Source organism: Buteo buteo, chromosome 10 (assembly GCF_964188355.1).
Source record: "Buteo buteo chromosome 10, bButBut1.hap1.1, whole genome shotgun sequence".
In the NCBI taxonomy this organism is placed as follows: domain Eukaryota; kingdom Metazoa; phylum Chordata; class Aves; order Accipitriformes; family Accipitridae; genus Buteo; species Buteo buteo.
This window is the reverse complement of record NC_134180.1, coordinates 2819353-2832849: the sequence shown is the minus strand read 5'-3', so window position 1 is coordinate 2832849 and position 13497 is coordinate 2819353. Positions and strand designations below refer to the sequence as shown.

The following is a 13497-nucleotide window of genomic DNA, read 5'->3' as shown; positions in this document are numbered from 1 at the left end:
TGTGTTACCTGGAGCCTGAGGAAATGCAAAGCTGATATGCAGTAAAAGCAGCTACATCAGCAGCATATCCCTTTACGTCGATATGGCTTCCCATTTTAAATGAAGACATTCCTCTTGCATTTGCATTTGCAGGACTCCTGTGTGTTTAATTCCACAGTAACTTTCAAATTTAAATATTTCTCTTAATTTACAACATTTAACACCAAGCATGGGAAAACAACAATGACAAGAACAACCACGACGACACCAATGACAACACCAGACTTACAAGGCTATCAGTATTAGGAGCACATTATGTGGCAGATTGAAATTTCAGCATCTCTACGCTTCTCTCACCACGTCATCTCAGCCCTGTGCAGAGAGACTGGAAATTACCCCATGGGTTTGGCCTGCAGTGTATAAAGCAGAGCCTTGAAAAAACAAGGCAATCATCAAATTTCCAGTGTAGGCGGCAATCTGTCTGTTAGGTTTGCATACATACACATTATCGGGGCCGCGAGTGCCTAAAGGCAGTCTTACACAGAGCCGCTCGTGCCTATAAAACACAAAGGCACACCAGGTTCTCTTCTGTCTGATGCTTCACAGCGGAGCAGTAACTGAGCGGGACCCATCACACAGTAACAAAGGCTGACATAAACACTTATTTGTGATTTTGTTCCCCGTGGTTTTTATTCCACCATGCAATTTGCATTACAACTGGATCCTAATTGTCCATTTTAGCAGGCAAAGAGCAATCTGATACAGATTATAATATGTGAGGTAAAGCAGCAACATCACAAAATAGGTGCTACCAACCACAGCCTTCCTGTCTCCCAGGGTTTTGACACTAGCTGATTAAGCAACTGGGCAGCACTGCCTGGAATTAACATGAGCTCAAAAAAAACAGGACAGCAGGAGTCTGCTTAACCAAAGCAAAAATGCCAGAAACCCTTTCATCGGAGCTTTCTCATAGCCCTGAGTGTCTGAGGCAACGTAGTCCTGAAAGCACCTTTGAGGTGACATGGTGCTACTGACCTCGGTGAAGGAATACCTGGGAAGTGACACACTACAAGGCCAATACGGCACAATGGCCTGGCCTGAAGGCCCTGTGAGGGACCATCGGCACAGCTGCCTCCAGAAAGGAGCCCCTGCGAAGCACCACTGGTCCCACAATGTTGCTGGGATCCCTTGGAGGTAACGAGGCACATTTGGCCTCAGCAGCCTGTCTGAGGTAGCACAGCAGAGCCACTGTGGGGACAGAGCCCCAGAAAGCAGCATGTGGCCCTGAAAAGAAAGCCATGTGGCTGAAAACCAGGAACACCTGGAAGGAGAGCACTTCCAGAAGGGAATGCTGCACAGCCAGCCTTGACTAAGAGAGGCTAACGTGGCACAGCTGCCCTGTGCCAACCAGCTCCTGCAAGGAAATGTGGTGCAGCTGCCGCGGATTGGAGAGAGTGTGCAAGTGCTTCTGGGGGAGGGAAATCCGTAATGAAGCAGCCTCAAAGGAGACGTGACACAGCCTGCTCGAGACCCTGAGAGCTCAGCCAGCACAGCCGCTGCGTTGAATTCTCCTGTATATGAAAAAACCTCTGCATTCCCAGGGCTGCTAGTGCAGACTCATTGATTAGAAGGCAGGGCAGGAAATTAAATGAGGCAGGTGAATTAAAGCCAGACTTCACAGGCTGCATCTGTTCCTCCATTCCCTCTGGGTGCAACACTGATGTAACTTTAAAAAGTAAATTTAGTGCCCAGGAAAGCTGCCAGGCTGATGGCCCTGTAAACTGAAGCACTTGATGCATCCATGACTGGGGTACTGGAGAAGCACAGAAGAGCTGCTGAAACATGCCTCAGCTTGAGCTGCCTTGCTGAAGCACAGCAGCTGGTGGAGATGGCCTGCCTGGGCTTGTCTTCTGCTCATGAAGCTCAAAAGAAGGAGCTGGTTGGGGAGGCCTGGCTGCAGCTCCGAAGTGGAGGTGAATGCAGTAGCAAACAGCAGTGCTTTTGGTAATCTTGTCTGTGATGCCCCATCAATAGCAGGATCCCAAAGATACACACTCCCAGCAAGAAGATATTCCATCCATGGTGCAGCATGCGACGTTGCAAATGTCTTCATCTTGCAATACGCCTAGGCTGGCACGCAGACAGGAGCTTGCACACCTTTCAGCTTTGGTCCTTGGTCTTGTCCACACCTGTATTCACAGAGAACAAGGGAAACATCCATTTCAGAGCAGTTCTTAGTATCAGCATCTTTCTTGGTATTTGGACGTTCAACAGCAGCGCTATACTCTGCAGTCTAAAGAGCCTGGCTGTTTTTTGATGGACCAAGACAAGTGAGGAGAGACAGGACATCTCAAATAAGACACCTATTTTGCCACCTAAGTGTGTGTCCAGAAGAGGATTCGAAGCAAGCCTCTGCCCATTTGGAGACCCAACCTTCTTCTTGGCCAGACTCAGGTAAACCCCAGATGTCTAAATTACATTGTAAAAAGTGGCTGTCACCTCTTCTGAGAGCAGCTGAATGGTGAGGTCCCAGCATTTAGCAAGTATTAAGGATACCTGAAACTAAAGTGTAAGAGGCAGCGTGGGAACGACAGGCAGTAGAAGAGGCAGTGTAAAAAAAGTGAGTAAAAGAGGTTGTCCCACTGACTTCCCCATCCTCTCGTCACTGGAGGGTTGCACAGCCCTATCTGCAAAGCATTAAAAAAAATCTCTTGAAGGAAAACAACATAATGAACAGTCAAGAAAGAAAACAGTCAGCCCTTGTTCCTCAGAGCATAGCCTCTTTTCTCATATATCTTGCATTGGATTATGGCATAGAGGGAAAAACCAGAAATACCTCAAATAGATCCATTTAGTTTTACCTCTTTTTAGGCTGTACCTGTGGCTGTTTCCAGGTGGTTTGCCTTTTTTTTTTTTCTTCCTTCTTTTTCCCATGTGATAAGATCCATCATTTGAAGGACAGCAACCAAACCAGCTCTTCCTGCTCTGAAGAAAGGCAGCAACCGCACTTAGAATAAAAGATTGTCAGGCAGATTTGAAGTGTCAATCAAAGCCTATCTCTGAAAAAAACATTAGTCCAGGCAGCTCCCCACACCACCACAGTTAATTTATTCTTTCCAGATATCCCTCTGAGCTGCAAAAAGCCTTCCAGAGCTGACCAGAGCTGCCAGCTACAGGCATGAGGTGTTAGAGTAGATACTGGACCTAATTCAACTCAGGTCAGTTTGCCTTTTTCAGAGCAAAAGACTGTGATTATCATGTCCAGAGAAGTAAATACTGGTCTCCCAGGCTTTGTGAGGCAAACTGTACCTTTTACTAGAAGAGGGGCATAGGTTTAGGACTCTGTTGCTGAGTGTGTCCCATCTTCAGTGACACGCCTCCACTTTAATATTATTATTATCATTTAAATTATTATTTATGACTGCACCTAGAGCTGCGTGAGGCACTTTCCAAGCAGTCAGGAAAGTACTGGCTTTGGTCCAGGAAACTCATTATTTCAGGACAGACAGACGTGCAGAGGCGCCGCGTGGTCAAGTGGCAGAAATGCTGACCCAACAGCACCAGCACGCTCTCCACTGTGTGCCTAGCTTGTTGGTTGACCTTGGAAAAGTCACATTCCTTCTTCCCATGCTTAGTCCCATCCCACTCTTTGTCCATTTCAGTCACTTGGACTGAAAGATCTTCAGCTGTGACTATGATCACGTCTTTCTCTGTCTTAGAATCTCTTTCTGTGCAAAGTCCAAGGAAATACTTGGGGAAATATTTTTGTTCCTAGGAAAAAAAAAAAATCTGAGAAACTCCATTTTCTGTAGCATTTCTTCAAATGCTTTTGTTGGAAAAAAAGAATCAAATGTTTTCTCATTACCAAAAGAAGTCCAGAAAGGCATGTTTTTCAGTTGAAAAACAGAAAATGCAGGTTTGGGGGGTTTGGTAAGACAGTTGCCAGTCATTGAAATTTTCTGGGGAAAGTACTGTAGTGGTTAGAGAAACATCCATTTTGTCCTGAAAATAAGTTTGAACCTAAAAATCAAGTTGCTCTGTGAGCAAGAGAAGTGGTGAAACCTGTTCTGATTTGTGTATTACAACTCCTTTCTATTTCTTCCTTTCTTGGTGCTCCCAGCTCTCCGTAATATCCCTAGGGCACCCTTATCCCCTCCAGACCTCCTCAGCAAAGCCCTCAGCTCTTCTAACAGCTTCTTGCTTTGCAGGCAACGGGCAGCAAGTGCAGGAGCTGGTTTGAAGCTAGGCAGGTACTGATTGACCAGCCAGTATCTAAATGCCAGCTGGTCACTTGGCTGCTGCATCTCAAAATAGATAGGGAACAAGAGGTGTAATTACCTTTCCTTCAGTAGGATATTAACTCTGTCTCTCTGCTATCCAGCTGCTGTTTTTTCATGAAAATTGCACGAATCCTGGGTCTGTGAGACCTCTCTCTTTCCATCAAACTGGGCTGAATCAGGTCAGCTGGTTCAGAAGTTATTGGAGCAGGGGGACTGGCACACAGATGGAAGAACAACACAAAGAGGCTCATTGCCTTATAAACCCTGGCTCAAAAATAAGGCAGTTTTGGTGTAACAATGGGTCGCTAATGTCAGGTGAGGTAGTCGCTGTAACAGTGACCAACCAGTCTCTGTCCTTTGGATATATAAAGGCTGTCAAACTCCAGGACTGTCTATAGAGCGCTTAGTTGCTGTACATAGCCTTCAACCTAGAAACCAGGGCCTCGCTGTATAGGAACTGCTCAGGAGGCCAGACAGTCCCTAACCTGAATCACTTACAGCTGGATGGACAAAGAGTAGAAGGAAGGGCAGATTACATTATCTCAGACTTACATGTACGAAAACAAAGGCCAAGATCAGCAACTTACTGAGGAATCCTGTGAGAGAGTCGGAAGGAGGCTCAGATGTCCAATGTCCCCATCTAGGGCCCTAAGCAAAGTCCACCTCAGCTCCTTCTTGCTTCATCACCCAGGCAGAAGTCACCCTTTCATGGGCATTTCACTCTGATTCACTGCCCTCAGGAGCTGAGTCAGTCTTACCCACGCTTCTCCTTTGGCAGCTGAGACCACACGGCGCGCTGATGAGGAAACGTTATTTGTTGTTTTGTTTGGATTAATTATTCATGGACACAGCGCTGAAAACACTCAGAGCTGCTTTCTGAACAGTCCTTGAGCTGGCGTGCAGGGAGGGACTTACCAAACGCTGGTGGCCGGGCTGCCTTTCCACAGCCAAGCTCTCTTCCATCTGCTTCCCTTCAGCCCTTGTCACACTCCCCATCTCTCATGGCTTTGGCTGTGCTCTTTGGCATTATCTGAATAAGAAAGAGGCAAATACTTGGAGCACTGTAGACATGCAATCAAAAATGGCATTTGACCAAGGAGGCACTGACCCTGACGTGGGGAGAATGTAAACCTGATCCTCTGACTGTTTTGTTTTTTCAGTCACACTATATAGCTGAGGATAAGCCACTTGCAGGGTTTCAGACCTGTTTATCCTTCCGCAAAAGATGCCCTCACCCTCCTTCAGATAATCTGCAACTGTCTGTAAACCTTTTTCCCATAAGCAAGGCTCTCCCTCTTTAGTGCGTGCTCCTGGAAATCCATTTTTCATCTTAGAACAAGGGCAGCCTGTAGCTTTAGGAGCACTTTGAGGATGTTTACAGTAAGACAGAGCTTGAATTGCTCTAGACATGTTCACCCCCATGCATTAGCACTAAACGGTGGTTTTCTGGGGTTATGGTTCCATAAACATTTTCTGACAGGGTACGGACCCTGCATAGAAAACTTAAGCTTAGCAAAAGTAGGATTACTTTCTTAGTTACTCTTCTGCAGACCTTTAGAAATCATCTATGGCTACCCCCGGGGTCTCTAGAACAGAGGCTGAAGCTCTTGCAAGTTTCTAGGGGTACGTCTTCAGGGCTGACATTTGCTTAGAGAGCCCATTATCACGCCTTGGACTGCAACCAAGATACTCGTGGCCTGTAGGCAGCGGCTCTACCAGGCAGCCACCCCACCCAGCCGAGCCAGTAGGTGGAGGGCTGAGTCCTTTGACTCCTGTGAATTGCTCTTTGTGATTATGCAGACAAGAAACTGAGCCTGTGCTGCAAACATTTCATCAGAACTGAGAGGAGTTCAAAGTTTATGGGGCAGAGTTTTTTGTTGGGTCCTAGCAAAGGACACTACAAGTCTACTTAAGCTGATATCAATCACTGGCTGGGTTTTCTGCAAAACCCGGGAACAGGATTCATATTCTAGCACTTGCTTCCCCACTTGAAATTTAAGGGGATTGTAATAGCCAAGGATTTGCTGTGAGACCACCCTGTAGCACATCTACCCCATAAAACACCAGGACACAGGAGAGGGTATTTTTCCCAACTGGGCAAAATCCTCACCTGGTATAAATGGGCACAACTACAGTGAAGTCCAGGAAGCTGTGCCGTTATCACACCAGAAAAAAACCTAGTTTAGAATATACTTTCCATCCATTAATTCTTTGCCTAGAGCCAAGACAGATGCCCCTATGGGACATATTAGCTCAGTTTCATCTACTGCAATCCCATGCAACTGCACAGGGGAGGAATTTAGATCCTATGGACCATGTTCTCTGCTGATGCAACCCTCTGCTTTTGTTAAATGAGCTTCTTGGGCTGATCAGTAAGTAACTGAGCTAAATATACATGTCATTTTCTGACCTGCATGCTGTAGGAGGTCAGCAGAGGTAACTGTAGTGGTGCTTTCGGAGCTTAAAAATCACTTAACTGATTTCAAGGAGTTTACACCAACAGAGAGCTTGGCCCGTGAGTAATACACATAAATATTACCTTCAGCCACAGAGATGAAGTCAGTCCCCCACCTGGCTGTTGCCTAAGTAACGCATCTCTAGGAGGATATTTTTTAAGCTAGTGGTATTTATCCAGTAGATGGAAGCAGGCCTGTTAAGGCCATACCAGGTCAACATATGTCTAAGCATGTGCTGAAGAACTTAATTAGTTCTCCCTGAGAAGAGAGACTCTCAGTGCTATTTAAAGGATCGTTATCCTACTGTGAGATGCCTTGGAGCCTGCTGCTAGGCCTAAGCTTAACAGGGCAAGTCTGTAGTAGTTGGATGGGAGCGAAAAGTCTTCCCTCCATGCTGAGGAGTAATTGCTGAGCAACCTCAGGAGCTGGAAGGTCAGTGCAAGGAGCAGGCATCACAAAATCACACTGAAACCCAGTGTAAGGGACTTAATTCATGTCTGGGCTGTAATGTTGGCTTTCTGTGTGGGGTCAAACTGTATAGATCCCATTATTTTTCTGGTTTCTTTTTCTAGAGATCCAACATCTTCTGCTGTGCTTGGTGACTGCTTCTCAGGGAATTCCAGTGGGAGTTAGAAGGGGTGACAGGATAGTGGAGTAATATAAGCCTGGAGTGAGCCATGGCCAAGTGTCTATGTCAAACATCGATCCTTATGTGTCATCACGGGAATCAAATGTAGGCAGTAGTTTCTTAGCATCAGCTAAACTGGACCTTATGCAAGTGGCTCAGTCAAAGTTTTCATTTATGAGACCAAAAATCGGAGACTGTAAACTGAATGCCAATAGGGGAATTAGCCAGGTTCCCCAAAGATGGATGGTTTTGTTATTCTGCCAGGAGGTAGCTCCTTGAGTTGGATGGACCTTTGGAAAACTAGGCTGAACTGCCTCTGAAGGATAAAACAGGGTCCCAAGCATATTAAAGCTTGTATAAGCACTGGCGCTCACCAGAGACACTGAGGCTGGATTGCAGAAGAGGGAGAATCCTGGACATGCTTATCTTGACCTAAGAGTGGCTTATATACCACGTGGGACCTTGGTCTGCTTTTTGAGCTGTCAGGAGTCGTTCCTAGATGAGTTGTTATGGTAACTGAGCTAATGCCTTGAGATAGATGTTTTCAGGTGGCTCAAGGCCAGAGAAACAACACCAATAGATTCTAGATAATAGACTTCTGCTAAACTCAATGCTGGCATCTACTTTATTTAACCTATTCACCAGTGACTTACTGAACTCCATTCTCCAGGCATGCCATATATGATGACAATAGCTGCTTGGCCTCAATGAACCTCAGCTTCCAAAAGACTGAGGGGATCCCATGTGCTGTGGCTGAGTCTATGCCAGTAAATTAAATGTGCCTGGGACGTTCTTCTGCATTGAGAGGACAGCTGGCCCAGAATGGCTAATGTTTTCATATTAAATTCTTACCCTCCAAACCTGCATGGTCACATCCAGACAGCCCATAAGGAACAGTCCCTGGCCCATGCTGGCTCCTGAAATGCATCTGAACTGGGCCAAAACTGCAGTGCAATACTCCAGCATTGTAACAGAGAGCAGTCGTAGTACTGGTTTATTTATTAGTACAGACATTGTCTGACTGACTGCTAGAGGTGACCACACAAGAAAGGAGCCTGAAACCAAGTGCGAAGGCTCTGTCAATGTGCTTGTGCTTATACCATGTTCGGATCCAACTGGAGCTGTACATCAGCTACCGTCAGTAACAGGCACACAGCATGTCTAGGAATCGCTCTGGATCACCCATTTCTATCTTCTGTTTGAAATAGCTCATGGATTAAGTGGTGGATTCACCAGTTCAAGACAATATCCCTCCACTTAACATCAAACATCAAAATGCAGCCAACAAATTATCAAAAAGAAGCAGCAAATGTCGTACACCCACTATCCAACACTGCTGCTGACTACACCGTGGGAGGCCTCTTTGGTTGGTGTTCCACAGCATGCACCCAGCAAGGAGCATCCAGGCAGCTCGCTGCGGCAAACAAAATTCGGGAAGAGTCGTGCCAGTTTCAGAAACTCCCACATCACCACCAGACCAGCTGAGCAGCTACCTGGCTCTGGGGCCCTGCACCGCCTCCAGAGCGAGCCAAACAGGTTCTGCCATGGCGTGGTCCACAGTGCCAGGACTGATCATGCCTCGGGCATTTGGGACAGCCTGCTGCATGCCCTTGTGGATGCTGTTGCATCTGTGCTGGATGGCTGCTCTTTTCATGTCGAGACTCACTGGTAGTCTCCTTACGCTGGGCACTGATGGCTTGAACACCACAGGCTGGCCCAAGGCCACTGAGCTTGGGGGTTTCTCTCTCTGCTTGTTCATTCACATTTGAAGTCTTGCTTTGCTTGTTTTACCCACTTGCAAACCATGTTACTGTAATATGTAGCTCTCTAGGGCAGAAACTGTTTTTCAGCACGTTCTTTGCTCAGCCTCTACTGCAACAGGATTGCAATCTCAATCAGTACAGCAGCAAAGTGATTAACAAGCTCTGCACAAAGGGGAATTGCATACTCAGTGGATGCAATATTCCCTGTTCTGGCCTGCCCGTGTGTTTTCCCAGGGCGAGAGGTCATGTTGACTGAACTCCAAAATGGCTTGCTCAAACTTTTAAACACTAAGGTCCAGATAAATTTTCGGCATTAGCTGGTATGCTGATCCCTTTCCTGCCAAGCTGCAGCCTTAAGTGAATTTTTATGACGAAGTTATAAACCCCAGAAAACACGAGCAAGAAGTGGAAATGCTGACTTGGCCTATGCTAAATGCCAATTATCTACAAAGGCATTAAGCGGGGGGGGATGAAAAATAGGGTCATTTTCATGTTTTCTCTGGTTCAGAGTAAACTGTCCCGTGAGCCACTTGTAGGAACACATAGCATGCAGAGTGACCATTAATATTTATAGGCACGACACTGAGCTGCAGACCTTGGCAATCAAAGCAACTCCACTTTTGGAATTAATATAGCTCTGCTTGGCTGGCATCTCAGTACAAAAGAGTAAGTAGGAGACACCAAGATTTTCAGGGAGAACTTAAGAAGCAGATGCTGACCTTTAATGGAGAGGGTCCATACTTCACTGAGTCGGTGAAGTACTAAAACCAACTCTTGAATCCTCGGGGCTGCTGGCCAAACCCAGCACCATGTTCTCTATTCCTCTGTGTTCCTGTGGCTCCTAGACAGTCCCAACACTGCATAGGCTACTCATATTCACCAAGGTTGCACACTGTTGCCCAGCTGATACAGACCAGCATATTTCTGCGGATGCTATTGGAGCAACATGGATTTTTAATAGCTAAAGATCTGGCTGAATAATCTTAAGGCTCAAAATGGTGCTGTAATATCAGTTGTAATGCAGCACCTGCCTTCTCCCACTCTGTATTTCCTAACCCCCAGTTGAACTGTTAGAGAGAGCCCTCTAAAAACCATCCTATGCTGAGGATCTGGCAAGGTGCTGAGTCACAGAGGCTGCACTCAGCCCAGCACCATGGACCGAGCAGGGCGATGACTGCCAAGCCACACACAAGCACGTCTCAGAAATATCATGGGGGACCATGCTACAACAATAGCTCAGTCACCCCCATGAGCCTTTAGAGAAATGTACCCCTGATACCTGAGCATTTACCACTCATGCCACAGAAAATACTTTGGGAGTGGCTGAGGTTGTCACAACCCAATAATCCTTCAGGTCCAAGAACTCAAGGAGAGACGTCACTTCAGGGAGAGACTGTCCACCCCCCCACAATGTACCCAGCCCTGGGAAAAGGAATAAGAGATCAGCCAAAGGTGCTTGTTTAGGAGCCAGGAAGGTTTTGGTGAAATTCAAGGAGAAAAATATTAGAAATCCCACTCCCTTTTCCATGTACTCACAAAAATTGAGCTGGCACTTCAAGCAACAAACTCTAAATTTTCAAAAATGGCTAGTGACTTCAGGTGGGCACCCTGAACTCAGCGCACCAGGGACAGGATCTTCTGGTGATTTTTTGCACTGCCGCAGTTATGCCCTGCTTTTGCAGCATGTGGGAAGGTGCATAGCATATTATGGAAATCAGGCATCTGTCAAAAGAGCGTCAATATGTGCACTCCATCAACTGAGTCCCTCCAAATCCTTTTTTACTCTCAAAAATTCAGGCTGTACAATTTAGGAAAATAAACACTGGAAACAACAACAAATAGAAATGCTCCTGCCATTAAAAACAAGGTGAAAAGGAGGAGCTGAGCCAAGTTAATCAGAGAGCTGAAATGAGATGTTGGAGAAAGGGGCCGTGGGTGACTTGGGGTTTGCAGTTAGCTGAACGATGTGAAATCTCTTGTGTCTGGCTGAGCTCTGAAAGGCAATGCTTTATTAAATCATCTTTGTGTGAGATTTCAAGCTGCCTCTGGACTGGAAAATAGGACCATTCCAGTATGTGGCATATAATCAGGAACTGAAGTCTTTAGCGCAGGTTTTTCTGCAGAGGAAACTCTGATCAACATAGACACATAACTCAGAGGGCTCAGGATTTAGAAAGCTGAATTAGATGCAATACACCCATGCTCTGCTGTGCATCTCTTCTATCCAGTATCCCCCAAATGCTTCACAGAACTAATCATGCTGGCAGCAACAACCAGGTATTAGGAAAGACAGCGCAGGTGGGCATAAATTCACCCCTCTGAATCTAAACTATCCTGTGGGCCAGTGGGTCTCAGGTCCATTATCTCAGGTTTCATTCCCACTGGAATATAATACTTGCCCTAATTGTTCTCCTTTGCACTGCCTATCCTGGAAGTCTCTAGTCTCACTGTACTTTCTGCTGTGATCTGGCCACATTTTGGGAAGCTGCAGCCTCTTGCCATCTCTGTCCAGCACTCATTGTGCTTTGCTGTAAGCTGGCGCCTCACAGCTCTTCCCTGTCAAAGCAGGACTGCGCCACCCCCAAATACTTGCAGAAAGTACCTACTAGAAAGAAATTGAGAGAGCCAGACACAAGAAGAAAGAACGAGGGCAAGCGAGAGGCTCCCAGAGCGCTCCCCCATGTCGCACGATCACCCTTCCCCTTTTGCACGTCTTGTCTCTCCCTCTGTGTTTGGCCACGTAGTCGGGAAAGTGAGACCTGATCAGAGACAGGACAGGCAGCACCAGCCAGATTTCCTCCTCCCCTTACCCCCTTATTTCACACCACAGCATGTCTGGATATGAAGAGCCTTGAATCTCAATCCGCCTGCTGGAAATTGCAGGGTTTGAGTTCCTGATCCGCTTTCTGCAAACCCCAACAGGAAAGCGTCCCAGGGGGCTGAGATATACAAAGCATTCCCCTTCCTTTGCACCGCCCCTGCTGCAGATGAGCTCCTTGCCTACCTTTTATTGCTGACTAGAAGCAGGACAGAGCCATTCTGGATATTGGCTTCTTTGAGAGTCTCGTGCTCCTCGAGCTGCCTGGAGTTGTAATAAAATGTCTTCTTCCAGGAAGTGACGCCCTCCCGTACTAAGTGAGCCCGTAGGTCCATCACTGTGTCTCTGGGCTTCACCGTCAGAGGCATCATCAGGTCCTCATCAGCCAGGTGCACCTTAATGTGGTACCTCTTCCAGCGAGAAAGGCTCCTTCGCAGCGTGTCCATCCTTTCCAGCTCACCAAGGCCAGTGTGGCAGAGAGGAGCATCCAGCTGGGAGGTAGGTAAAGCAGGGATGTGGCTCTGAAGAGGCTGTCTGCTGTGAACAACTTAAAATGTCCTGCCAAACCTGTTCCTCCCAGTTGCCGCGCTGCATGCTTCACATTCCAGGGAAGAGCTCACCTGGCTTCAAGAGCCTGCTGGCTGGGAAACCTCTCCATGAATCATTTCCACACACCCCTAAATCCCATAATAATTACAATGTCTTCACAATGTGCTCTTCATTCCAATGGCTCTCAGAGGACTTTAAGTCTAGATCTCCATAGCCATTAGAAATGTGGGTGCATGTGAGAAATGAATGGGTTTAGTAACCTCACGTCTCCTGCTCTAAAAAGCTGCCAGCTGTGGAGTAGATCAGTTCAACAAAGTAGGCGTTGAGGAACCTCACAGCTATTTAACATGGCCATTTTAATGAAGAAGAGAAAAGTACTCTGCATAGTGAAAAAATCCTTTTGGAGGTAACCAGAGCATCCTGAAGGAGACACAGACCCTGGCTGGTGTGAACACCCCTTGTTAGTGCAGTGCAGTTTCCCCTAGGAGATCTGTGTAGTTATTGTAGGCAAACAAGCTGGGACCCTCCAAAAGGGGTAGGACTCATTCATTGCTTGTCATACCATCAGGTATCTAATATTGAGTCACACATGCTCCTCACTGGTTCATCATCTCGATTTCCTCTTCCTTTCAGATCCCTGCCTAATTGAAGGGCTGATTGTATCGTCCTTTAACACGTGAGCGGGAACAGCATCACAGGGCTGCAGGCACGCTACACAAACAGGCGGCAACAGAGGCCTCAGAATACCAAGAGGAACATGCAATACTTTAGTAAATACAACGATACCTCCGAAAGGAAGGAAGCGATGCCAGCCACGGGAGCCGGCTGTAATTGAATGATCCTGCAAGGCAGACTCTGGCAGTCACAAGATGATACTTCAGAGCAAACATCATCAAGATAAGGAAGTCTTTTTCTTTTTTTTTTTCTCAAAAAGATCGAGTGACCCTCTTATCTTGTAGGTAATTTCCTGCAGCCCATATTACAGGAATTAATTCCCTTGTCCATTCTTCTCAACACAGACCAG

The 13497-nt window shown here is 46.7% G+C and overlaps 1 protein-coding gene across 3 annotated transcripts; it reads right to left on the bottom strand.

Moving 5' to 3' along the window:
* Positions 1-215: 215 nt before the first annotated feature.
* TINCR (TINCR ubiquitin domain containing) lies at positions 216-12370 on the bottom strand. Of its 3 annotated transcripts, XM_075037468.1 has the most exons (5): positions 12111-12370; positions 5175-5289; positions 4847-5055; positions 2858-2964; positions 216-2168 (listed from the first exon to the last, which is right to left on the bottom strand). In XM_075037468.1, exons 1-2 carry the CDS (start codon positions 12368-12370, stop codon positions 5286-5288), a joined length of 264 nt encoding a protein of 87 aa, XP_074893569.1. In that variant the 3' UTR covers positions 216-2168; positions 2858-2964; positions 4847-5055; positions 5175-5285. The 3 variants fall into 3 exon arrangements, 2 of the variants coding, with proteins under 2 accessions (XP_074893569.1, XP_074893570.1); XR_012651875.1 differs by lacking the exon at positions 12111-12370 and having other exon boundaries at positions 2841-2964; positions 5175-5326; XM_075037469.1 differs by lacking the exons at positions 216-2168; positions 2858-2964 and having other exon boundaries at positions 3234-5055.
* Positions 12371-13497: the final 1127 nt, after the last annotated feature.